General features: G+C 48.2%; 2 protein-coding genes across 5 annotated transcripts in view; one reads left to right on the top strand and one right to left on the bottom strand.

Annotated features, from left to right (window-relative positions):
• plppr2a (phospholipid phosphatase related 2a) overlaps window positions 1-21,455 on the bottom strand; it is a 31,078-nt gene extending 9,623 nt beyond the window's left edge. For all 3 annotated transcript variants that reach the window (XM_030379204.1, XM_030379184.1, XM_030379193.1), the window contains exons 1-3: window positions 20,993-21,455; window positions 15,246-15,388; window positions 7,485-7,673 (exon numbers count right to left, since the gene is read on the bottom strand). In XM_030379204.1, the coding sequence (XP_030235064.1) occupies window positions 7,485-7,673; window positions 15,246-15,314 (258 nt within the window). In that variant the 5' untranslated portion in view covers window positions 15,315-15,388; window positions 20,993-21,455. The remainder of the gene's footprint in view (window positions 1-7,484; window positions 7,674-15,245; window positions 15,389-20,992) is intronic.
• Window positions 21,456-26,983: 5,528 nt separating this feature from the next.
• The window catches only part of LOC115559922 (paralemmin-1), a 19,169-nt gene continuing 18,652 nt past the window's right edge, over window positions 26,984-27,500 (top strand). Inside the window, exon 1 of one of the 2 annotated variants that reach the window (XM_030379119.1) lies at window positions 26,984-27,167. The gene's annotated coding sequence lies outside the window, so the exon portion shown is untranslated. The remainder of the gene's footprint in view (window positions 27,168-27,500) is intronic. The other variant, XM_030379127.1, reaches the window with a different exon arrangement.

Below are 27,500 nucleotides of genomic sequence, written 5' to 3'. Positions count from 1 at the left end.
TTCGAGATCATCAAATAATACGTTTGGTGTATACAGTTCTCTCGATTTATTGAAGTGATATGAAGCTAGGTTTGCTACATTGGACACATCCGTATTCCACTATACAAAAAAAAGAAGATTAGAGACAATTGTGTTGTCCATGATGCAACATCTGGGTTGAAGTGGTTAGCAGATAGTCAGTAGGAATGTACTGACACACAAGCAATCTCATGGATTTCTGTTTAATCAAGTATAATTTCAATCACTATAGAAGTGTCAAAAAAGGTTTACTCATTCCAGGTGCATATTTAACCACACTTTTTTTTCTGGTTCCCCTTTCAGAGATCGAACCCCAGCCTCTATGGAAACCTGAGTCCTGTGCACGTCCCTGACCCAAAGAGTATTAGAAAATCTCTCCAAGTCCACAAGGGAACCCAACAATGATTGAAAACGCAAATTCAAAAAGGGCATGGCAAGCCCGTAGACGGTGGTAATCCCGAACACCACAGAGAACAATCCTTCACAAACATAAAGCCATAATTGCCATGCACAAATTGATGTCACAATAATGTGTGTTCCAACAAAACAAAAACAATGCATAAACGCAGAGAAAGTACTGAAATACTTTGTTCCCAAAATGCGTAATGTGGATGGGTACAGGGAGGAACGGGAACAACGTTCAGGAGCCCATTACAGCGATGGCACGGCAACCAGTTATTGACACGTTTCCATGGGCAACTGGGGTTAGCTATTGAGCACTGGAAAGAAACGACAAATCTGATGATTGGGTCCGTGCCCTTCTGTTGTTGCTAATTGCTCAGGAGTGCTCACACATACACAGACGCACACACACACACACACACACACACACACAGGCACGAACACACACAATTCTGGACTGTGGACAACTAATCTGCTAAATAAAATGAATAGTTCCGAACCTTGATTCTGATTGGCTGAAAGCCTTAACTGTGACCAAATAACCTTTAGTTGTGTTGCTTGGCAACCATTTTGCTGTCTTTAGAAACTATTTTGCTTGGCGGAAGGCAAGAATGATGATTGGTTTTTCATTTTCTGTTGCAGTGTTTTCATTATGTCAAATCATACTACGTAGTCTATAGTTATGTTTTGAACAACCGTTTTACAAATTTGCTTTTGTGCCTAACAACGCCCCCTTAGCTATTCAAAAGTCGGTCTTTGAATTTAATAAACTCTGCGGTATATTTAGAGCAGAATCCCACAAATTCTGAATCGGTCCAGGATGAGCACTTTATATCTAGGCGGTGTATAACCACGACAATGCCACAACCACCTAGTAAGATTGAACAAAATTAAGACATTGAACACAACAGATCATTATTCTTACACAAAAGCAATATCAGAACAACACTCAACACAGAAAATTGGTTGCCGATAAACAAAGACAAGCATACTTGTGGCCTTGCTAAATAGAACTGTATGTTTAATGTAATGCTAAATGCTGAAATTACAGCTAATAACAGTTAAATCCCCTTAGATAAAATATAAAATAGAAACACTCACTGAACGAAGACATTGAGCCAACAGACTCATTATTTAGTCAGATACACACACAAAGCACGTCTACCATAATACTTGTGTATTTGAGGTGTAAATCCACATGTCTCATGAGATAATCCTGCTAAAGGTATGTCTGAGGTACAGAGGGGGCCAGATTAGCGCCATAGCTATGCTCAGAGCTCTGGTTCATTCCATGGTAAACCCCCTTTTTTACCATCGTGTTGCATGATCCCTCCATTGTCCCCCTCTAGTTCCTATCCCCATCCACCTCTTCCATCGTTTGTCATCACAGTTTCTCCTATTCGTCCACAGAAGAGGATAATGAGAAGGGGTAACCCTCCTTAGAGGTGACATATTATACCACCAGGTGTTAGTGTGATTAGCCGTTACAAGCCGTTTGAAAATCGGGCTCTTCTGAAATCACAAGTGGGCGTGTCCACCTAGATGTATGACAGCTAGACGCCCACTTGTGATTTCAGAAGAGGCAGAATTTCAAACGGCTTGTAATGGCTCATCACACTAACACCTGGTGGTATAATATGTCGACTTTAACATGTCTCCTGTCAACACGCTCCAATCAACGGTTTATGGTGGTACAATGTGTATCCATAATCTCCTTTAGAATATACAGGGGTATAAACTCATCTGCAGCATCAACTTCTACAAACAAACAGAAGCAACGAAAGTCCTGGTCCAATGTCATCATAGGATCAACTGTTTCGAATTTTTGCGGAATTTCTTTTTCACACCTGTTTTAAGCAGTGCTTTCTGAGAGAGTAGACGATTCGATCACTTCTAAGGTAAAAGGGAATCGCTTCAAATAGCCCCTATTTTATCACTGTTGTCCATCCAGAAGTATGACGGCTAGATCAACCAGGTTGTACAGTCCACCTGGTGGGCTGGTCGGTCTATCTGGCCATCACCCATCTGGACACTCCTGATGGACCTGTTATGGGACCAGTGGATACATTTCCATATTGCTTGTGATGGCTATTCATCGAAACACCTGGTGGTTAAAATAGGTGCCTTTTTATGATGCAGTGGAACGACTTCCTGGGTCTGTGATGACGCGTTTCCTCGTCAAACAGGAAATAACGACGACACGACTAAACCCAGAATGAAGGAAGTAGGGATTGATCCGTCAGGAATTCAATCATGATTGATCTCGCCCTCCCCCCTTACCTCCCCCCGCCCTCCCCCGGTGTGGACCCCCCCCCCCCCCCCCCCCTCAGATCCGTACCAAAGTAGATGGCTCGGCCGTGTGGAGCTATGAGCTGTGGAGGGTTCGAGAGGATGGCCACGGGCAAGAGGAGAAGCAGAACCCGGAGATAAGACAGGCAGAGACTCCCGAGGCGCCGCCGAAGCGGAATGAATCGCAACTGCTCTAATTCTGACAGCGGCAGAAGCAGAGGAATGTGGGTTCTAAGAGGGGAGAGGAGAAAGGGGATGTTAACGGATGTTGGACGGAAGAGAAGAGACAAGATCCCTTCCTCGTCCTCGTCAAACCAATTTTACAGGCCAGTCCTGAGTTTCAGGAATTAACCAAGAAATATACAAGTCCTGATATCTGACATCCCAGACTGAACACAGCCAGTGCTCTAGTCTGAGTCAAGCCAGGCTTGACTCAGTCAAGCCAGGCTTGACTCAGACTAGAGCACTGGCTGTGTTCAGTCTGGGATGTCAGATATCAAAACTTGTATCAATCAAAGACTTGTATTAATCAACCTGATGATCAACCTTGTATTAATCAGTCTGAGTCAAGCCTGGCTTGACTGAGTCAAGCCAGGCTTGACTCAGACTGGAGCACTGTCTGTGTTCGGTCTGGGATATCAGGACTTTTATTTTATTTTATTATTTGTTCACAGGTATTTATTTAGTTTTGAATGCAACATGAGGGTTTGACCTTCGTTGGGGTTTGTTTGCGTTCTTCTATGCTATGTCCGTATCAGACTCAGATGTTGTGGTGACTCAACTCAATGCCCGGGACTGGAGCCTTGAGGCCTGGCTCTTGACCTGATGTTTCGTGACTGGACTACAACCCCTCTCGCCCACCATGGGTCATCCATCCTGTGTGTGTCTCAGTCGAATAATCGGTGGAAGGGAGGGAATTAGAGGAATTTATACGCTCAGGAATTGTGATGTCCCTGTAAGTTTTCAATTCACAATGTTGGCACAGCAGACTATAGCAGCAACAGGACAGGGCATTCACACAAACACATTTTCCACCGCTTCATGGTCAGCCGTTGTCCAGACCGGAGTATGTTGGTGAATACGACATGAACGAGTAAAGTGAACAAGAAAAGATTGTTGTTGGTGCGGGCTAGGGATGCCTGTTTGAGTTGCATGGTAGTCACCAGCTGTGAAGGACCCCCGAGGTGTTCTCTCTGTGCCTGGCTGCAAACAAAAGGATTAAAGCTGGAACGCAATGTACTGCTCTGTCTCTAATCACAAGTCTGCCTTCTCTGGAGTGGCCTCCTATAGGGGGACACACACACACACACACACACACACACACACACACACAAACAAACAGCATACACATTCCCTCTCTCTCTCTCTTGAATACTGTAATAACCGTAGCCCATATGATGAGATGGGTTGGTTAAAGACAGATGAACTATGGAATGTCCTCCAGCCTTCCTCTGTTCTGGGGTGATGGGCTCATCTATACGTCTGCTTTGCTCTTTCAAAGTGCCTGATAACTCTCTCTCTCTCTCTCTCTCTCTCTCTCTCTCTCTCTCTCTCTCTCTCTCTCTCTCTCTCTCTCTCTCTCTCTCTCTCTCTCTCTCTCTCTCTCTCTCTCTCTCTCTCTCTCTCTCTCTCTCTCTCTCTCTCTGCCATCTGTCTCTTCAACCTGACTCAGCAGCAAAAGACAGGTGGGATAGAGAGTGAGAGCGAGACAGAGAGAGATACAGCTGGGGGGAGAGAGAGCGATAAAAGGGATATCGACCGATAGAAAAAGAGAGAGCGAGAGAGAGACAAGCAGACAAAGAGTGAGAGGTGCAGGCATCATATTCTTTCCTCATTCAGAAGAGTATGACTTTTACCCTGTCAGTTGTCAGCGCAAAATACACATTACATGCAGGGTTTGGCCGTTTCTAAAACCAAAGGTTAATTGTTGACAATTTCTATGCCCAGGTGAAAATCAGCCATGATTTTTTTGCAACTCATTCCCTCTTGCATTGGTGCCTTCTCACACACATCCATTATATTGCAAACAAGTGTTTAGATGCTCCCATCGCTGTATCTTGGTTTAGTCAGACACAGGTAAGCGTGCACAAACTGCCCGGGCTAGGTTGTTTTCTCCACAAACAAACAGAATCCACAAGCCTCCATCCTGTGTTTACACGCCTGAGGAGCACCGCTGGAATTCTTTACAAGGAGTGTGGCTGCGCTTCAGGCAGTGGGATGATTATGAGTGCAGGGCAACATTTCAATGAGTCACGGGGGCAAGTGTGGGAGGGGGTGTTTCTCAACTGATTGGAACGCAGCCTGAGCATTCGCATTTGATTCAAAACCAAGTGGCCCGTTCTTTGCCTGAATGTAAGTAGAATGAACCCAATTTCACTTTTTCCCCATCGACTCATTGGCGACCCGTGGGTTGAAGCAATAAATAATCCACAGGTTGATTTAAAATTCCCCACCGTCCTCGTGACCACTGCCCACCTCTCAGACCGTCTCCGTGCCCTAGAGCGAGCGCAGTGATGGATTATCCCATGATGGTAAGGCTACGCTCCGATCAGTTAAAAAAAACACACTCTCCATGATGGCTGTCGGCAAGTCTCTTCTGGTCTCCAGTGGTCTCTTCTGGTTTACTCTGGTCTCTCTAGCTGGTTATTGGTCTCTACCGGTCTCTCCAGCTGGTTCCCGGTCTACGTCTGGTCTCTCTAGCTGGTTCCTGGTCAACTCTGATCTCTCTAGCTAGGTATTGGTCTCTTTATCTGTTTTTTCCGATCTCTCTAGCTGGTTCCTGGTTTGCTCTGGTCTCTCTAGCTGGTTCATGGTCTGCTCTAGTCTCTATAGATGGTTCATGGTCTGCTCTAGTCTCTCTACCTGGTTCCTGGTTTGCTCTGGTCTCTCTACCTGGTTCCTGGTTTGCTCTGGTCTCTCTACCTGGTTCCTGTTTTGCTCTGGTCTCTCTAGCTGGTTCTTGGTCTACTCTGGTGTCTCTAGCTGGTTGCTGGTCCTCTCTGGTCTCTCTAGCCGGTTCCTGGTCCCTACTGGTCTCTCCTGGTCTCTGGTGATGTTCATGGTGTGTTTGTGTGTTTTGTGCGTTGCAAGCTTTGGCGTCAGCAGGGCTGACCCTGATGCGCTGTGCTTCTCTGTGCTGAGTATTATGGGATGTTGGCCAGGGAGGCTTTCAGAGGCAGGTGTTACGCTTTTCACGCTTCCTGAATCCTGTCTCATCGGGGACCGAGCAGCTTCTCACCCGCAAATGGTAACACATGCACACACACAGACACACGTGAACACACAAACATACACACCCAAACACACACATAAATACAGACACACACACACTGACGCACACACACACTGTCATCGGAGGCAGCACAGAGACCTCTATACAACGGCTGCATTCTGCTGTTTTATCCAGTGTTGCTGCTAAGCTGCTGGCTCTCCGTTTCTCCAGTGGATTCTGCTGTGGATGTGTGGTGCAGAAACCCAGTCGGGAAACACACTGGGCTGACAACACACACCTAAAAAACACGAACATGTGACACAGACTTTGGAAGTCACTGGCTTGCATGGGTGACTTCTTGAAAGAGTTTGCTGCTCGTCTTTAATAAAACAAAAATCATATGTACCTACACAAGTTTAGATGATAAATACAAGTTTATAGTTGTTAATAATCTCTGTCTGTTCGTCGTCATTTATTTATCGTGACATATTTAACTGGAGGACCTGAAGATGGTGAAACCCTTTTAAAGAAGATGCTTTGACAGTTATGTTTATGTCTCCCTGGTGCTGCGCCTGATATGCTTGACCTGACAGCACTTTCCATCTCCGTCACCTGACGTCAGCCCCTATTTCTGTCCTCACCAACGGATAACCGGCCATAACCCCCACTGGCCCTCTCCATTCAGAACACACACACACACACACACACACACACACACACACACACACACACACACACACACACACACACACACACACACACACACACACACACACACACACACACACACAGCCCTGTATGGAGGAGGCTACCTCCATGCGGATCACCAATCTGTTGGCCGATCTGTGACCTGCCAAAGGAGTGCGAGGGAGGATTTAATTTAGACCGTCAGCACACACACACACACACACACACACACACACACACACACACACACACACACACACACACACACACACACACACACACACACACACACACACACACACACACACACACACACACACAGCGACTCGGAGAGCAACACAACACCAAGATCAACACTTCCTGGGTTAGATCAGAACGTGTTGAGCTACTTTTCAGAAGTTGGGCTTTGAGCTGCGCTCGCAGGGGTTATTTCTCACGCAATTAACACCTGAGCATGCGCACAGGTTTCACACCTACACAGCTGCCTCCGTTCCCTCTACAGCTTCACACCTCACACACACACACACACACACCTCACACACACATACGTGCACACACACACACACTCATCTGCACTCACAGACCAATGAGTGCACACAAAATAGTGAGGCAGGATTCAATCAACACACACAAAAACACAAACTCACACACACACGCACACACACACACTCACACACCTGCACTCACAGACCATTGCACGCACACACAAAATAGTGACACGTGATTCAATTAACACACACACACACATACGTACACACATACATACAGAACACACATAGTCACAACACACACACACACACACACACACACACACACGTGCACACAGATACGCACAGAGAAACAGTGCCGTGCTGCCTCCAGTGGAGGGGGGTCTCACCGTGCAGGTGGGCAGGGCCGTCACCAGGGCGTAGAGCAGCAGGGGCGGGACGCGGCTGGCGTGCTCCGGCCCCGGGTACGGCTTGGAGAGGCTCCGGTCGTAGCAGAAGAAGCCCTGCACGTGGACGGGGAAGGTGTCCGTGTACTCAAAGTAGTACGCCAGCAGCACCGTCCCGGCCATGATCACCAGCTGGAAGTAAAGCATTGAGCCGTTAGCTTAGCCGCTAGCATGCGGCTAAGGCGTTGCGAGCGTACGGTTAGCACGCCATTAGCTTCAGGTGCAGGAGCGTGAGGATAGCACGCCGCCGGCTCAAACTACATCGGCACAAAGTGGGCACGCGGTTAGCTCGACGCTAGCATAAAGTTAGCACAACGCTAGCACTACGTTAGCACGCTGTCAGAGCAAGAGGAGCTGATGAAGAGAGAGGGTGGAGAGTGGAAGAGGAGGAGGTGGAGTGTAGGAGGTCCCACACCCTCCCATCCATAGAGAGAGAGAGAGAGAGAGAGAGAGAGAGAGAGAGAGAGAGAGAGAGAGAGAGAGAGAGAGAGAGAGGATGCTCCGCCTCTGTGAGCAGGTAGGAGGAAGGAGCTCCCAGCAGGAGGAGAGAGGAGTAAAGAGGAGAAGGAGCGTTCCGTTGTAACGCAACGAAGACAACAAAGAATGAGGAGAGAAATAAATTGAGCTGCGAGGGGAAATGAGAGACAGGGAGAAGGAGGAGAGAGAAAGAGAGAGAGAGAGAGAGACAGAGAGAGAGAGAGACGGACAGGAGAAAGAGCGAGAGAGAGAGAGAGGAAGGGAGAGGCAAAGCAAAACACATTCATGCTGCTGGCATTCGTGAATCTACTATAGCTGAGCGGTGGGTGTATTTTTGGATAACCTGTGTGTGTGGGTTGCTGTGTGTGTCTGTGTGTCTGTGTTGGTGTGTGTGTGTGTCCCAACTGTCTTTTGATATGTTGTATACAGCATATTTAACAAATATCTAAACACCCACAACATATATATATATACACCGGGTGTATTTATATCCAGTTTCAGTGTACATTTAAGTCATTGTGCTTGATTACAAAGTGACTTGCAGTTAATTGTTTCTTGATGTATTTGTGTTGATATGTCATTAAGGAGCAGGTAGGGGTATGGCATCCGAGCTGGAATGGGCAGCTATCTGAGCTGTGATTGGCTGGTTTGCTCCCAGCGATGCCACCGTTATGTGCCATCACCCCCCGAACATGCGCACGCTCCACAGGGGGTGCGCACGTCTTTCATTTGATCATTGCACGGCTTATCCGTGTGTCACTCTGACGGGTCGTGAGAGTCCTCTGTCATCAGCCAACAAGTATTCACTGAGGCAGGGGGAGACAAAGACAGGAAGGACGGAAGAAAGGTGGAATGAATCAAAGAAACAAAGATTGAAGAAACAAAGAAAGACAGGATTGGAAGAAAGATAGAAAAAAAGAATCAAAGAGAGAAAGTGTGTCGCCTGATCGGATCGGAAATGTTTCAGAGGTGTTCACCGAAAGGTGTTTGCTTCCCAAACCGTGTTTGCACCTCAGTCTGAAACTCCTTTCACGTGTTCCGAACTGTCTGGTTAACAAACCTCGCCTCATGACAGAGAACTACAGCTCAGCAACGTTCGGGTGGGTGAATCATCGCCTTATTTACATATTGTGGGGGTGAGAGGATTAAAGCACACAGGAACCACAAACCATAAAAGGGAACGCACAGGGGGTGGGAGGGGGGGGAAACTTCCCCGCCGCCGTGAATGTGCTACGGGGCGGATTCAGGGGCGGAATCGATCAACGTCATATACATCAACGGAGCAGTCTGCCACACGCAGAATGCAGCGCACAGATCAAAATGGAGGAGCAGTCCGAGGTGTTGTGAATTATTCTCCACCTCAGTGGGCCGGCTGTTGAGCAGGCTGTCACGGCGGAGGCCCCCCACTCACACAACACCGGTGGTTCTACCGGAGCGCCGCTCGTTCGTGAGCCCGTACCAGCCCGGTGCCTGGGCCTGGTCTGCAGCCAGGGAAAGGGCAACAGTCTCCTTCGATTGGCGTCCAGCCGCGCTCCCCACCCTCATGTACCAGAAGGGTGAACCTGAGTACGAGATGTGATGCTGGCTGAATTTCAGCTTTATTTTTTAACAATGCTTGTTTTAATCTTTATATTTACATTTTTTTATTAACATCCTTTTTTTTTTTCTTTTTTTTTTTTTTTTGCATGTTGCTATTGATAAAAACGGACAGGATTATTATTATCTTATTCAAAACATCGCTGAAGAAAACGCTTTTGGTGGTTGCATGGCAGCCGATCAAGTGCTCGGTTGTTTAAATGCGTCGTAACAGAATGTCAACAGCACGCCACCACAACTTGATCCACACAAAAGCAGTCGTTTCCCACGGCGCAGAACACAGAAGAACTCAGAATACACAGAAGAAGCGATTGAACCTTCGTGCACCGACTGACTGGGAAGACAAGTTAGCTGAAGGTGGAGGTGAAAGATGTGGAGGTAGCAGCAGGTACTGGCTGTGATGATGATGATGATGATGATGATGATGGTGATGATGATGATGGTGTTGGCGGAGGGGTTGGACTGGTGGGAGGGGGGGAGGGGGGGGGGGATTTCGCTGCTCTCAGTCCCGAGATGCAGTTGAAACATGTGTTTAAGAGCAGTTTTGTGTTCTAGATTCTTAATGGACGGCGTGCGCTGGGCTCCTGTCAAAGTAAACTCTGTAGACGCTTCACAGACAGACAGACAGACAGACAGACAGACAGACAGACAGACAGACAGACAGACAGACAGACAGACAGACAGACAGAGAGGGAGAGAGAGAGAGACAGACAGAGAGGGAGAGACAAAGAGAAAGAGAGCAAGACAGAAAGACAGAGAGGGAGAGAGACAGAAGGCACAAAGACACACAGAGACAAAGAAAGAGAGGAGGGAGAGACAAGGGGAAAAGGAACACACAAAAACACAGAGACCATTTGAAGAAGAGGAAGATAATACGATCATCATCATCGTCACCTAGTCATTACAAGCCAGCATGTGGAATAATTGAATCTATTGTACACTGCTATACTGTGGCATTGTGTGTGTGTGTGTGTGTGTGTGTGTGTGTGTGTGTGTGTGTGTGTGTGTGTGTGTGTGTGTGTGTGTGTGTGTGTGTGTGTGTGCGGGGGGTGCGAGACAGCTGTGGAGCTGAAGAAGTGTTATCTACTCTACTGTGAGACGTTATTATCTATTTATAGATGTGGAAGAGGCATTTAAGGTGTTTCATATCTCTCTCTATCTCCCCACCTCGCTCTCTCTCTCTCAACCTCTCGTTAACAAGGCTTTTGGGAGTGTATGCGAATGAGAGTGTGTGTGTGTGTGTGTGTGTGTGTGTGTGTGTGTGTGTGTGTGTGTGTGTGTGTGTGTGTGTGTGTGTGTGTGTGTGTGTGTGTGTGTCCACATGCACACATGTGCCCTGGGACAGACACATCTAAAAGAGTGTGAACAGCGAACTATGTGTTAGATATTCATGACACGCAAGCATCGACTCAGAATCCACGCTCAGACAGCCCCCTCTGGTGGCCACACAGCGCAGCACACATTTACAGCTCACGGGAAGATACAGCAGACAAACAAATCAACTAAATAAGTTATGTAATGGAAAAATATATTTGTACATTTTTCCTTCTAACTGCCATTCATTAATTATGCCTTTTCCTTCTCCCCCTTGGGGGGGGGGGGGGGGTCAAGGGGTCAACGTATCCAGCTAAGAAGGCACCTCTTTGCCTCCCCCTTTTAACAATGTGGGGAGGTCATCTGTTGTTGTTCCATCACCTGTTTTACCAATACTGTGGTTAGATTGGGAATCAGAGCTGACCTCAATATTCCTGACACCTGTCTGCCATGAAGAAGACGTAAATCATTCTTTATGTAAACTGTATAAGTAATCCTTGCTTTTGTCAATGCATTGGACACGTTAAATTATTACCAGATTTACGTGTTGCAGAATTTCTACCACAGTACAGGAAAAATACGAGTGAATGCTCAATGTTAGTGTGTGGAGTCAAGACATAATGCATCAAACGTGACCTGTGTCCTCCTGAATCTCTGCAAGTCCCTGTGGATAAAAGCACATTTGACGGTAGTGGTCATCTATCTATTGATCTAAATTAATCAATACTCCAATCAATACTCCAGAGTTTGAAGCACTTATAAGAAACCCAGAGGATTGTTCATTTTGAATTTTGTTATTTAGGCTTCCCAGCAGTGTCTATAAGAATGACTCAACTGAAGTCAAGTACATTTTATTAGGTAGACTCGTTCATCGCAGTTTCAGTCTCAGAGGGCTCCATGGACCCACATAAAAAGCCACAACCCCTGATGCTATACCTGGATAAGGACAGACTCCCCACACCCAGGGGGGGTAGAGACCTTGAGAATAAGCATGGTTGATTATGGTTTCACGCCGCCTCAACGCAACGACCACGCAGACGCTTCGACGCGGTCGTGAGCCTGTTTTGCCTCTGCGTCGGGTTTCAGTGAGCGGACCAATCACAGCCCTCGCTGCTGCGTCGCCTCGACGGTGTGTCACAGTTTTTGGGAGGCTCCGACAGGCCCATGCCTGTGGACGTCGTGGAACCATAATCAGCCCTTAACCTAGAAGAGGGACCCCCCCCCCGGGGCTGGGGAGAGGGGTGAAAGGTGCTGAATGGAGGGTCGTATAATGGCGGCACAAAGCAGAGCGGAACCAAGGTTACGTAAGACGCTGATATTAAAAGGGAGCAGCGAGGATGAAAAGGAGCGACGGGGAAGGAGGGAGAAAGACGGTGAATGAATGAATATGACTGATTGGTTTCCATGGTTACAGTTCATGAGCTTGTGTGGGGGGAGGGGGGTGGGGGTGTATATAAAAGAACCTTCAGGCTCGGTACACATCACTGTCACGTGTACACAAACACACGCATGCACGCACCCCCAAAAGGCGCACACACACACACACACACACACACACACACACACACATGAATACACACGTACACCGACACGCACATGCACATGAACACACACATGCCCTTATTTGCAGTGGTTTGATGGATTAGTTATTGAATTTAGGCTCAGGAGTGAGAACAATGGACTGTGTGACTGTCAGTGCAATACGATCCATATCTATCTTCCATAATGAGCCAATGATAAGACGTTCAGCTTACTTCCTCCAAAACCACCTCTCTGTGATTGGCTGACCGGGAGCGAGTTGGCGGAGCATAACCGTCGTATCGCCTCATCAATACATTAATCACTGCTGGTCGTCGGAGCACCCCTGCTGGCCAATCAGATCCCAATCAGATGTTAGGGATCAATACACACACGTCCCTGATCCTTTGGGCAAATCAATCCCCGACTTTTATCAAAGCAAACCTCTGCAACCAAACAAGAATGAAGATGTAACTCCTCCCCTTGCACCTGTTGGTTTCAGGCCCAGACTCTGTGCCCTCTCCTCAGAGGATCTCTGAATCTCTAACAGAGTAGGACTGATGGATCTCTGATCGTCTTCAACCAAGCCTCTGACACCCATAGTGACACCCAGAGAGAGAGTGACACCCAGCGAGCATGACAACCAGAAAGAATGATACCAAGAAAGAATGACACCCAGATCGGGGGCGGCAGAGCAACTCAGAGGGGCCGAGGCTGAAGAGATGGAGAGTGAAGTGAGGAGAGAGGAGAGAGGAGAGAGGAGAGAAGAGAGAAGAGAGAAAGAGAGGGAGAGGGAGAGGGAGAGGGAGAGGGAGAGAGAGAGAGAGAGAGAGAGAGAGAGAGAGAGAGAGAGAGGAAGAGAGGAGAGAGAGAGAGAGAGAGAGAGAAGAGAGGAGAGAGAGAAGAGAGGGAGAGAGAGAGAGAGTGAAAGATGGAGAGCGAGAGAGAGAGAGAGCGCGAGAGAGAGCGAGAGCGAGAGCGAGAGAGAGAGAGAGAAATATATAGAGAAAGAGTATGAATGCGAGAGAGATAACGAATGAATGAATGAATGAATGAATGAATGAATGAAAGAAAGAGGAAGCGAGACAGAGAGAGAGAGAGGGAGAGAGAGAGGGATGGATTCAAGAAAGCAAACACTGAAATAAAAACAGGGGTACACCGTGGTCCCCTTCTCTGTTGTAGCAGGAGCAGGAGGGAGTGATATCAGCGCTGGGTGTAGGGTGACATCACTGGCAGCCAAATGGAGCCCCCCGGTCATCGGCGTATTTAAGATGGACTTATTCTACCAGAGAAAAACACATCAGGGGCTCCCAAAGATAGATCAAATGAAGCAATGCCGGAGGAATCCATCTGAATGCAACAACTTATTCCAAACCTACTAGTACCATAAATGTTACTTTTGCTGCTACTACTGCTACTACTACTTATACTGCTCTGCTTTAGCTACTACTGCTACTGCTACTATTACTACTATTACTACTACCCATGCTGATGACTGAGCACGGTGCCTTCATCCCGATTTAACAAACTAAAACCAGCTCATCTCCCGGAGCAGCCTACAGAAAAAAAAAGACTTAAACCTCTTCTACTTCTGCATTATCATGTCAGAGGAAGAGGATTAATAAGGCGGTGAAGACAGATTTAGAAGGTCACAGAGAAAACCTTAAGCTAGAAGACACACCAGAAGCTAGGGGACCCACCAGAAGCTAGGACAAGCAGCAATACGTCTGGAAGCTAGGGGACACACCAGAAGCTAGGGGACACACCAGAAGCTAGGGGACACACCAGAAGGTAGAGGACACACCAGAAGCTAGGGGGCACACCAGAAGCTAGGGGACACACCAGAAGCTAGGAGACGCACCAGAAGCTAGGGGACACACCAGAAGGTAGAGGACACACCAGAAGCTAGGGGACACACCAGAAGCTAGGGGACACACCAGAAGCTAGGAGACGCACCAGAAGCTAGGAGACACACTAGAAGCTATAGGAGACACACCAGAAGCTAGGGGACACACACACCAGAAGCTAGGAGACACACCGGAAGCTAGGGGACACACCACTGTCAGGAGGCTAGGGGACACACCAGAAGCTAGGGGACACACCACTGTCTGGAGGCCAGGGGACACATACCAATCAGGGGTCGTTCCTTTGCACGATTCCAGCCATACCGCGTGGGTGCCACCCCCAGGAACATTGTAGGCTACTGTTTCAACCATTTCAATGCGGTTTACTTGAAACACAATACAAGTCTTTGGGTTGTGTGCAAGGATGCGTAATAACATATGGCTTATACTACGGAGAGGCGTATATGTGGGATTTTGAGAAATTGCAGCTTTATTTTAATAAAATATGATGATGATATCCAAATAGATGGATATTGATATCATGGTATATATAGGTTTCTACTTGTCAGAAATGTCAGGTTGCTTAGGGATAACAGGCTTCAGTTGCCTTGCCTCATGCTGTTTTGATTAAGTAGGTCGCCGTTGACCTGCCTTGTCTTAAGCTTCTCAGTGCCCGGTTTAATCCTGTGAGTCCCTGACCATCAAATACCTGAACTTGAACCTCGTCTGCTTCTCCATTATCATGTCAGAGTGAGAGAACGAACAAATTAAACAAACAAATGATCAGGGCTGCGATGAATATAATCAATACACACACAAATCAATACAAAAGAAACGGGATATCGGCACACACAAGTCACACATATCATGACTCCTTCGGGCTCCAGGTTGAATGCACGTTGCTGACGTTCACTGCTCCTCGTCCAATCAGAGGCCAGAGAATCCGCCGACTCACCTCCACAAACAGGAAGCAGGGAACGATGGAGCTGCTGCTCTTCAGCCCTGGCTTCTCCTCCGCCGCCATCCTCCTCCTCTCCTCTTCCTCTTCCTCCTTAAGGGTCCTTCTCCCCCTCTTCTCCGGGTCCACTCAACGCACGCCTGGGGACGGACGACGGGACACAGGAGGTTAAGGAATAGAGCGGGTAGGCTGGTAACCGCGAGGTTGCTAGTTCGATCCCCGGCTCCTCATAGAGTGTCGAGGTGTCCCTGAGCGAGACGCCTCACCCTGACTGCTCCAGACGAGCTGGCTGTCGCCCTGCGTGGTTGACACACGCCGTCCGTGTGTGAATGAGTGCATGAACGGGTGAATGTTAGGCAGTATTGTAAAGCGCTTTGAGTGGCCACTGGTTAGAAAAAAGTGCCATATAAATGCAGTCTGTTTACCATTTACCATTTTAGATCAGGAGATGACACCAACAGAGTCGTGGATGAGGGTCAAACCCGATTAATCCAGACGGAGGAGGTTTAATCGGGTTGGCTCGGCTCAATCACATTGATATCACATTTTAATCACATATATGATTTTGTTTTATTGAGGTCATCTATATGATGAAGGGGCTATGAAAGAGTGAACAGGATTAGGATTTGGTCAGATTAAGGTCAGGATACTTTTACTTCTAAACCCCCCCCCCCCCCCCCCCCACACACCCGCCTTCTTAAAGCTCCCTACAGAACTCATTCATTTTTTTATTTTAACAATACTATGTAAACATTAATTAACATGGATTATCCAAGGCCTCCATCTTCAGCTTGGGTATTTGAAACCGGGATATAAAAAGGAACTGAGCACGCCCAACATCAACAAAATCAACAACAACAACAACAAAAGTATCCTACAAATAAGCCCCTTGCGTGTTCTGTGATGTCAGAAGACCTCCCCCCAACCCAGTGCTTATGAATTTATTAATACGACACCGCACCGCGTGTTATTACATCTCCCCGCCATGGGGAAGATGTACTAATATGCGTACATCACATCGCGGTGAATATTTAATTGGAGATGAACTGTTGGGAGGAGGAGGAGGAGGAGGAGGAGGAGGAGGAGGAAGAGGAGGAGGAGGCGTGGTGGGTCCTCTGCGACCAGCCACCCTGCCTGCGTCTCACAACACACCATCACAGCCTTCAGAACCAAGGGGCTGCTGCACGTTGCATGAAACGCTTTGGTCTTCTTCAGATTTCAATGCTTTTAAAAAATGTGACTCACGCCAAGCACCAGGAAGCACCACCTTCTGATTGTAGCCTGGTCCTATCAGACTCTCATATTCATTTCATTTGTGCCTAGTCTGGACCTAATCAATAGAAAAACGTTAACTCACTTGAAGGCGGGTGTCTGTTGATGTTTAAAACTATTGGATCTGCCCAGTGCCACTCTGGATCTGCCATAACCAATCGCTAACGTTGGGCCGGGAATCACGTTGCGCGCAGGCTGTAAACAAACCAAACACCGTGCGTGAAGATGTCCGTCAACGAGAGCTGACTTTAACGTCATTGATCTCAGCCAGGAGGGGGTAGACTTATCCCATTGTAAGTTATTACCACAGGAGTATTAGGAGCTAATGTTTAACCTCCACTCATGTTCAGCTCCCCGCACCCCGTCTTAAGGCAGCTTTAGCAGCAGTGGGGACAGCACTCAGCCAGTGTTAGCCACATATCCAGCGATAATAAGTTTGAATGAGACTCAGTCACTAGTCACTAAGTCGTTGCTAATGAGATCAAGTCAGTGTTAAATATACACAGCTCCTCTCTGAGGATTAAACCATCGCCACGAGGACACTGGGTACATAGATTGATTTATCAAAGGAGAGGGGAGGAGAGAGGAGAGAGAAGAGAGGCAAAGTTTGTTATGCCAATGAATGTGTTATTTTTTGCTGGAAAGAATGGTTATAAAATACTGCATGGAACTCTCACACACGCACGCACGCACGCACGCACGCACGCACGCACGCACGCACGCACGCACGCACGCACGCACGCACGCACGCACGCACGCACGCACGCACGCACACACGCACACACGCACACACACACACACACACACACACACACACACAGCGAGTCAGACAGAGTAAGGGAGAAAGAGTGAGAGAAGAGAACGAAGTAGCTCATGAACATCTACACTAAAAGGCAGAGGCACTATCATTGACCTTCCTGTTGTGACCACCAGACTCCCCTGTCCTCCCAGACACTCCCATCCAAGTGCTTCAGTACTACCTGACAACAAGAAGTGAAGTACTTCATAATGAGAGGGTGGTTGGGAGCTTGTTTCAGCACCATTATGGCAGCGTTTCGTCACATTAAGAAGAAATGTCAACCGCACTTCCTCAACAATAAGTGTTTGCTGGCGTGTGACGATGACGCAGAAGTAGCAGTAGTGGTGTGAGGTTTAATATGTCAACCAATGGGATCAGAAACTCAACACATTCAACCGGAATGTCAAATCTAAAAAGGTGCAAGTTTAACAAATTAAGTTTTGATGTTTTCCCGAGAACAAGGACTTTCACTTTGTATTTCACAACAGCATGATCCATCAATGGCTCAGATGTTTTCCGTTTGCATTCATGGAATACTGATTGCTCTGTTTTGAACCGCGGCGAGCGCTCAACGGGCCACTGTGGGACCCCTTCAGAGGGTCGTGTTCCGGGCTGCATACCTCCACAGGCTCCTGCCGCTCACAGCGGACGAGCATGCATCTAATACTGAACGGGGGCTGGAGAGAGGAGAGAGAAGGAGGGGAGAGGAGAGGGGAGAGAAGGAGATGAGGAGAGGAGAAGATAGGAGAGGAGGAGATTAAAATAGAAGAGAGGAGATGTATCAAAGAAGAGAAGAGTCGAGCAGAGAGCAGAGACGAGAAGGAGAGGAGGAAAGGAGGAGAGAAGGAAATCCGAGGGATAGGAGAGGTTCAAGGGGAGAATATAGGAGAGGAGGAGGAGAGTAAAACCGAAGAGAGGAGAGGATAGTAGATCAGAGAGAGAAGATGCATCATGCGGTGTTGACTCCACCGGCGAGAGTCCAGGTGAGAAGATGAAGCAGAATCACAGATCACCTGTCCCCCCCCCTCCTGACCCACACACATCCAGCACAGCATGGCTACCACATCAGAGAACCAGTGTACTCTAGGGTTAAACATACCATAAAGCCTGCCTTCAAGGTACTGCGCTGCTGCTGCTGCTCCCATCTGCCTGATGAACTAACACGGCCCTCACAGCCAGCCCTTTTCTGTCCCCCCCCCCCCCCCCCCGGGTACTAAGGTGTGTGTGTGTCCAAGTGACTATGTGATTATTTATCGTCGTGTCCAAGTGAGTGAGTGAGTGAGTGAGTGAGTGAGTGAGTGAGTGAGTGAGTGAGAGTGTGTGAGTGTGTGTGTGTGAGTGTGAGTGTGACTGTGAGTGTGAGTGTGTGTGAGTGTGAGTGTGACTGTGTGTGTGTGTGTGTGTGTGTGTGTGTGTGTGTGTGTGTGTGTGTGTGTGTGTGTGTGTGTGTGTGTGTGTGTGTGTGTGTGTGTGTGCGTATCGGGGTGAGTCAGTGAGTGAGTGAATGAGACTGTATCATGTGTGAATGTGTGATACTGTGCCATGTGTGACTGTGTGTGACGGTGCCATGTGTGATTGTGTGTGTGTGTTACTGATCATCAGTACGAGTGAAAAGGAGGCTGATCTAATCGCTCCGTCATCCATCAGCAGAGAGCTGACCTGTCAAAGATGTTACGCCGTATCCATGACAACCATAGGCCGTTCAGTAGAACGATGATGGAAAGGAAGAAAGAAAGAAACAAACTAACTAACGAACAAACAAACAAAAAAAGAAAGAAAGAAGAAAGATTGAAAGAAAGATAGCGAGAGGGAGACAGAGCGGGAGAGAGAGAGAGGGAAAGAGTCACAGACAGAGGTGGAGAAAGAGGGAGAGATGGAGGGAGAAAGAGGGAGAATGAAGGAGGGAGGGAGGGTTATAAAAGGGGAGATAAATAGAGGTGAAAGACCGGGCTGAATACAATTAGCTGAAAATCAAAATGGTGGATGAACAGACCCACACAGGGGCTCAGGAAGCTGCAGAATTATAACACATAAGACACATGCAATCACTCACACATTCTCTCACAAACACATACACACACACACACACACACACACACACACACACACACACACACACACACACACACACACACACACACACACACACACACACACACACACACACACACACAGAGACACACACACAGTCTACTCGACACAACATCTGGTTCATGCTATTTCTCAGGCACAAAAAGTCACATCCTCAGAGGACCCGCAAATACATTCCTTCATACATGAATACATGAAGACATGAATGCATGCACACATGCATGCATGCACACATGAATGTATGAATGCATGGACCCATGAACAAATTAACGCATGAATGCATGAGCACATGTATCCATGTCACAAACGGTGACATGGATACACAAGGACATCCAAGGGGGCAGGAAATGGTTGTGATTAGGGGGTTGTGCTCGAAAGGTTGCGGGTTCGATGCCCTCGTCTCCTCAGTCTACCCGATGGCATCCTAGATCCAGATGACCTCTGACCCCTTCCGGCTCCTTAACGACATCTAAACACACTCGACGTCTCTGTGGATGAAGGCGTGCGCTACATGACTGAATAGTAATTACACATGAACACACAGGGCGATATGGAGGGAGGGATGTACCCGGCACTAACACTGACCTCCCTCAACACCAGCTGACGGCTCGGTACTGGGTCACAACGGTGTCGTGGGGCAGGATAGCTCTCGGATCTACCAGGCTCAGTTCCACTTTCGACTACCAAGAACGCCCCTGCCCTGCACGGACACACACTTTATTCCCTGCATGTGTGTGTGCATATGTGTGTGCGTGTGTGTGCTATTTGCTCGTGCCTGTTTGTCGGCATTACATACACATGCACTGTGTCTGTATGTGTGTGTGTTTGCGTGTGCGCATGTGTGCGTGTTCTTGTGTGCGTGTGTTTGTGTGTGTGCCATAAAATGTCTTTCAAGCCCTACCCCGTGCTTGTTCAAGGTTGCAGCCGGCAGTGTGCAGAATTGATAATCCCTTTTCTCTAGCTAATGAACTGCATGCACGTGCAGGGCATGCAATGACAAACACACACACACACACACACACACACACACACACACACACACACACACACACACACACACACACACACACACACACACACACACACACACACACACACACACACACACACACACAAAGAACGGTGGCACTATTAGCTATTCCCTTACAAGTCAACCTCAGTAACCGTAGATAAAGATGGAGAGGAAAGAAAGGGTCGGATTTACCAACGGTGGACAATTAGGGCTTCCGTTTGGGGAATACCACGAGACACTCCCCCACTGCAGACCACTCTCTCACACACACACACACACACACACACACACACACACACACACACACACACACACACACACACACACACACACACACACACACACGTGCAAACACCTCGCATAAACACACATCGGCACGCAGCCATTGTGCCGTGCACTCTCACGTGTGCACTCATGATCGCCGCAAAATCACCTCCGGCCAACAGTCTGCTCTGTTAATCTCCTAGGACTACACTGCTTTCTGCGTGTGTGCGTGTTTGTGTGCGTGCATGGCGTGTGTGTGAGTGCGTGTGTGTAGTGAGGCTCTCCACCTGTCCCCTCCCTACTCACCTCCGATTCCTTCGCTGCTGAGCTGGCGGTTGCCGTGGCAGCCACAGAGTCCTATGCGGTGGGCATGACAGCGAAGACGGTGGAAGCAGAGGGGGAGAGAACGTGGTGAACCTCTCTCCGCTCGACTCCGTCTATGTCTCCTCTCCTCCTCGGATCCTCTCCTTCCTCTGCCCTTCCCCTACGTTGTCCCCTCACCTCTCCCTGCACTCTTCCTCTTCTCGTGCACAAACACACACACACACGCGCGCACACAATCACACACACACACCCTGGTCCTCAGAATCCTCTGGTCCTTCAGGAGACGGGTTGCTGGTGTGCTCAGAGTACGCGGGCTCCTCACTCCGTCAGAGGAACAGACGCTGCCATCCGCTGCTCCTTCTCTGCGTCCGCTGGGTGCCTGTACACACACACACACACGTCGCTCCTCCCGCTCAGAGCGGCTGGCTCCAGGGTGCGGTGAGCAGCGGGGGGGGGGGGGTTTGGGGGAGGAGGGGGGGGAGGGGGGGAGAGTCTGGTGCAGCTGTACCGAGCAGGGAGAACACACACAACGAGTGAGGGAGAGGGGGGGAAAGGTATCCGTGGCGATCAGCGATAGAGACACTGAGAGGGAGAGGGGGGGAGAGAGAGAGAGAGATGAAAGAAAGAATGAGAGCGAGCGTGCGAGTAAGGAGGGAAGAGCGAGAGATATGGTAAGAGGAGAGAGCGTTAGGGGAGAGAGAGAGAGAGAGGGAGGGAGGGAGGAGGGAGAGCGAGGGAGCGTGTGTGAGTGGGGGGAGGGAGGGTGAGAGCGAGGAGGGAGCAGAGGCAGGGTATCTGTTATGTGTGTCACAGGGAAAACTCATTTGTATTCAATGCCTGTTTTCCCACCTCCCCCCCCCCCCCCCCTTCTCCATCCATCTATCTACCTCTCCTCTCTTCCTCCCTTCCCACGCTCTCCCCCGCACCGTCCCCCTATCTGGGAGACAGTAGGTGGACCCACCCCCAAACACAGAGAGGTGTGTGTGTGTGTGTGTGTGTTGTGTCTGTGTCTGTGTGTGTACATGTGTGTTTGTGGGTGTTTGCAGGCATGTGTGTGTGTGTGTGTGTGTGTGTCTTTACGTTTGTGTGTGTGTGTGTGTGTGTGTGTTTATGTGTATGCACGTGTGTGTCTGTGTGTGTGTGTGTGTGTGAGTGTGTGTGTGTGTGTGTGCGTGCGTGTTTAAGTGTGTGCACGTGTGTGCACGTGTGTGTGTGTGTGTGTTGGACGTGGTCCAGTCCTATGGTCATGGATCAGTTGGACATGGAGCTCAGAGATAAAGATGTTTGGTCGGTAGGTGATGGGAGCCAGAGAGGCTGGTGCACATCAACACACAGCCTGACGTGCACACACGGTGTGCTGGTAACCCAAAACATTCAACGTCTGACCGAATCTCTAACACTGATGAAACAACAAATATCGAAAAAGATTTTCAACATGCCAACAGACACACCTTGGACGTGAACACAATGTGTAGATAACATGAATACATGACTGAACACACACTCTACACCTCAGGACCCAGCGCTATATTAAAAACATTATTTTTTTATGTCCACCAATTTTTCCGCACCCATCAGCAGCCTGCCAGGCAGCAGTCTGAACGCTGACAGCCTGCCTTCCAGCCAGGTACCTGGCCAACTCAGTGACTTCCGCTCTCACCTTTTGTTCATTTTAACGACAATCTCAAACCGACATGTTTAAATGTTACCTTTCAGATAACCTCTGATTCACGTGGACCTCTCCTCAATAGTCCGTGAATAAGCCACAAACACACAACCTAATCATCTCCTTCATGCCTTCCTCTCTCTCCCTCCCCCCCTCCCTCTAGACATCCTTCAGTCTACCAAGCATAACGTTTGTCTTAAATATGACCACCGTTTCATTAGCTACTGTCCAACAGATCTAACCCCACCTCACCAGAAGTCTGCCGTTAAAGTCGACCCTTCTGAGATTGAGCGGGAGGGAGCCAGCGGCCGCAGCACGCCCAGATGAGTTTTATGAATCAGGAGGTCAAACCCATGAGTTCAGCGCGGTAGGCTTGCTCGCGCCCCGTGCCTGCACAGCCTTCATTAATATGGCATTAGCTCGGAGACGCTAACATGCAGCTAGCCCCTTGTCCCACCCACGACCTGACCTATATCAAGAGGTGGCTGTACCTTGAAGAAAAGAGGGCGTTGCATATAGTGGAGAATCATATACTTTGTAACGCAATACTACTCTGTTATAGTCATATTCACAAAATTAGCAGGTATTTACAGCTTCTGTTCTATATTCTTTATTCACAATGCAACCAAGAATAACTAAAATAATTAATGTGGAGCGTATCTTTATCTATAAATTGGTTCGGCAAAACATCAATTTCAATATCCTCCAATGATCAATAATAGGATCTTGGTCAGGTACTCCACGACACACCGTTATATCGACCTGTTCTAAGAGGCCTTCGTCGGTCGTCCGCCCTGCTGAAAGTATGAGTATATTATGGGATGCGGTTTGGATGCTAAACAAACATGGCGTTCAGTGTTGACCTTATCCCCCGGAACCGGCATCGACATCCCCCGAGAGGAGAGGACCGCAAACAGACGCAAACACAGATATGAATGAAGTCTTGGATTTGGAGGAATGTTACCTAAGCCTCCAGCCCCCCCCCCCCCTCCCCCCCCGCCCGCCATGCCCCGCCCACCACTCCCAGTCCTTCATGGGGGGACGGGGGTTGGCGTGGGCTGGCGGCCCCCCTGGGACCGTCAGGGCTGTGGATGAGATATGGCAGCAGCGTGGTGAATATGAGGAATATGTGCCTTATCAGCCCATTACTGTTTATGGGACATTGGCTCTGTGTCCCCTGGGCCTACTCTACTCCATGCATTCCACGTCTCTCCCTCTCCATCCCCCTTCAGCGCTCCCGCGCTCGCTCTCTCTCTCTCTCTCTCTCTCTCTCTCTCTCTCTCTCTCTCTCTCTCTCTCTCTCTCTCTCTCTCTCTCTCTCTCTCTCTCTCTCTCTCTCTCTCTCTCTCTCTCTCTCTCTCTCTCTCTCTCTCTCTCTCTCTCTCTCTCTCTCTCTCTCTCCTGCCCCCATCTCCAATTCCCTCTCTTTATTATTCTCTTTCCAACCCCCCTCCCTCAATCCATCATTCCCAAATCCTTCCACCACTCTCCTCCTCATCCCCCTCCGCCTCCCTCCATCCCCATCCCCCCTTATCTCAGTCCCCCTCTTTTTCTCCCCCCCCCCCCCCCCATCTCCCTCCCTCTCCTTCCATACATCCATCCCCCTCTCTCTCTGTCTCTCTCTCTCGCTCGATCGTCCCGCATGAACAAACAGCCGACCTGATCGGCGGATGGAGAAGGAATACTGAAGGAACGACGGATCAATGGAGCCGGAATCCGGGAGGGAACGCCGTATCGATCTGAGACGGACGGACAGGGAGAGACGGGGAACGTATAGGGAAGGAGGACGCGGGAGAGACGCCGGACACGGGAGGTATCCGGGGGGGGGGGGGGGGGGAGGTCGTGGGGGCTCTCTGGAGATGTGCAGTATGTAAGCGAACACGACCACGCATCCGAGCAGAAAGCATACATCAGCGCATATAGCTATGGAGGGACGGGGCGATGAAACACTGGGCGCACACTGCAAGCGCTGCAGTTTCACATGCATGCACATTATGCATCCATACATACTGGAAGGCCTGGGAGTGAGCACAGTGGCGCTGTTAACGCATGGCCACACCCCGTCGTTACTCCCTGTTAATTCAAGACACAGCGGCCATCAAATACATTATTTAAAGGATCAATTTTTATGTGTGTTTACCCCCTTGAAGGGCGTGTGCACGTGGCCGGGCTGATGAGCGTGCACATCACATTCAGTCGCGGTCTCTGAACTGCACAGCATGCTAGTCGGTAGCATTACTACACACTCCCATGCACACGTTGTTACATACATGAAGGAGTCCTTCACGTGGGAATCTACATAGAGGTCCTCATATTCTGTAAATGTCACACGTGCGTGCGTGCATGCACACACACACACACACACACACACACACACACACACACACACACACACAGAGGCACACAGTCACACACACACACACACCTCATCAGTGTGCCTGGTGCCGCAGCTGTGGTCTTCTGGGGTCGGTCGTTAATCAGGAGAACAAAGAACTGCATTCCCCTACTGCAAATATACTACGGTGAAAATACTACATTACCACATTCCACTACTACCATGAAATACTACACGAAGAAATTCCACTACTACAAATGAAAATACTACATTAATACATACACCTACTACAAATACTATCATGAAAATACGACATTACTACATTCCACTTCTACAAATACTACCATGAAATACTACATGGAGAATTTCCACTGCTACAAATACTACCATGAAAATACTACATTAATACATTTCACCTACTACAAATACCTCGAAAATACATTACTACATTCCACTACTACAAATACTACAAGAATACTAATATGTTCCACTGCTACAAAAACGACCTCCTATGGGAACATTACATAAATACTATCTTCCATTAAATACTGCGCTACTATACTATCAGTATAAATACTACGCTACAATATCAGCAGTGACCATAAGAGCTAGTACATTATTAAAGTCCATTCAAACATCTAAATCACCATGACCCCTTAATTTTTACTAAAGAACTACTGTTTCTCTATTTTGACTGATGTTCAGTCTGGGATGAATAAAATATGGCATGGTATCTTATGTTACTGATGATAGAGAATTGTTGAAGACCTGAACGCGACACTGGATTCATGTTCTGAACAAGCTTGGCTCAGATTATCATAATCCAAGACGGCTCATCTGCATATGAATCATATTCATCTAACTGGTGGAATCTGAACGATGATAGCTTGTATTTGAACGATCAACCCTATGTTGGAGATTATTAGTAGGCCTACAACAAGGGATAGCCTCAAGTGAGTGTAGACAACAATGGGTTTCAGAGCACAACAAACGACCCATCATCATTGCCACAGCAATGTGTTGTGTGTTTAACATAACAAGAAATACCTGGTGTCCCATTAGGATCCCCTCTCTGTGCTTCTGTTAATATTAGCACTTCTGACAAGCCTCCAAAATACCAGCGTAAGGTCCCTGGTTCAAAGGTCAAGCGGGCGGGGCCTACAGCAGGTGCCTCTTCCACGGGGGGAGTGATTGGAAAACAAATTCCGTCTCCAATTTGATTTTATCAGCCGTCGGCATTAACTCTCATCCCCCAGGGCTCGGGTAAACGACGCATGTTATTGCGAGCACACCAGCTGGGTCCTGCGATCAACAATATGGCCGGGACGAGCCGTGAGGGGTGGGGAGCTCATTTGAAATGGATGACACTGCAATGAGATGTTAGTGACAGGTAGTAAACCTGCAAGGAAATTAATTCCGTTTGTGTCAGATCCGTCGCGCGATAAAAGCACTCATTAACGGGTCCCTCCCTCGGACAGGACACGTTGTCTGACTGCAGCTGGAGGAGACGCTCACACAAGGGCATTGTGTCGCTGGACCAAACAGTGGACCGATCCATCAGGATATGTCATGACTTTAGCTCAGAAATGTGGTTATCTTTACTAATTTATAATGTTAATAATTCGATCAGATTCTGAAATCTCAGGCACTGACCCACACCATGCACACTGCAGCTCTGCAGTCTTTATGTAGGCTATATTATTTTAACAACACCAGGAATTTCCTTTTAGATCACTAGGTCTACTTTCAAGGGGACTGGTAAACTTTTAAGTCAACCAATCTCTGGTGTGTCCGCTTATCGAGGCTATAACCCGGGGGAATTAATTAATTTCTAAATGAATCAGCAAGTTAATGATCTGACGTATTCTTTGCACAACGATGCATTATTTGTGTTTGTTTTTGAAAGATTTACGCCAATTCTTACCACAGAGTGCTTGCACTTACATTGCCTGTCTGCCATGGTGTCTCTCGTTGTGTCTCGGTCACTCCCACTACACGCTCCGCCGAGGAGAGGCTGAGCTGAGCTTCTTACAACCTGAGCCCCGAGTCGAGTCAAGAAACAGAATTTCATGTATCCAGATTGTAGAGAAAGCATCTTTAAAGATTCACAAAACGTAAAGTTTAGGTGGACTTTCGGTTATCGTTGTAGGATAAAGGTAAGCGTCTATATTTTATTACCACTAATGCAGCTTTTGTATCAGGTTTATGACTGCGATATACGTCTGAAAACATTTCAATTCACATTTTCGCAAGGACTCGCCACCACATGAACCCTACTTCATAGTAACTTTTTCTAAATTCTCATCATAGCTGATGACGCAACAGCTCCGTCATCATCCGCACACTAAAACTGACTAGGAATGATACTTTTTTTTTTTTAATATTAGTTGATATTAATATACCTGCATTTGTATGTATGTATGTATGTATGCATCTGTCTATGTTTGTGTAATATGGCTGTCCGTCCTTTTGTCTGTCTGTCCTTCTAT

Source organism: Gadus morhua, chromosome 2 (assembly GCF_902167405.1).
Source record: "Gadus morhua chromosome 2, gadMor3.0, whole genome shotgun sequence".
Classification (NCBI taxonomy): Eukaryota; Metazoa; Chordata; class Actinopteri; order Gadiformes; family Gadidae; genus Gadus; species Gadus morhua.
The sequence above is the reverse complement of the archived record's forward strand: the minus strand, read 5'-3'. Positions and strand labels throughout refer to the sequence as shown.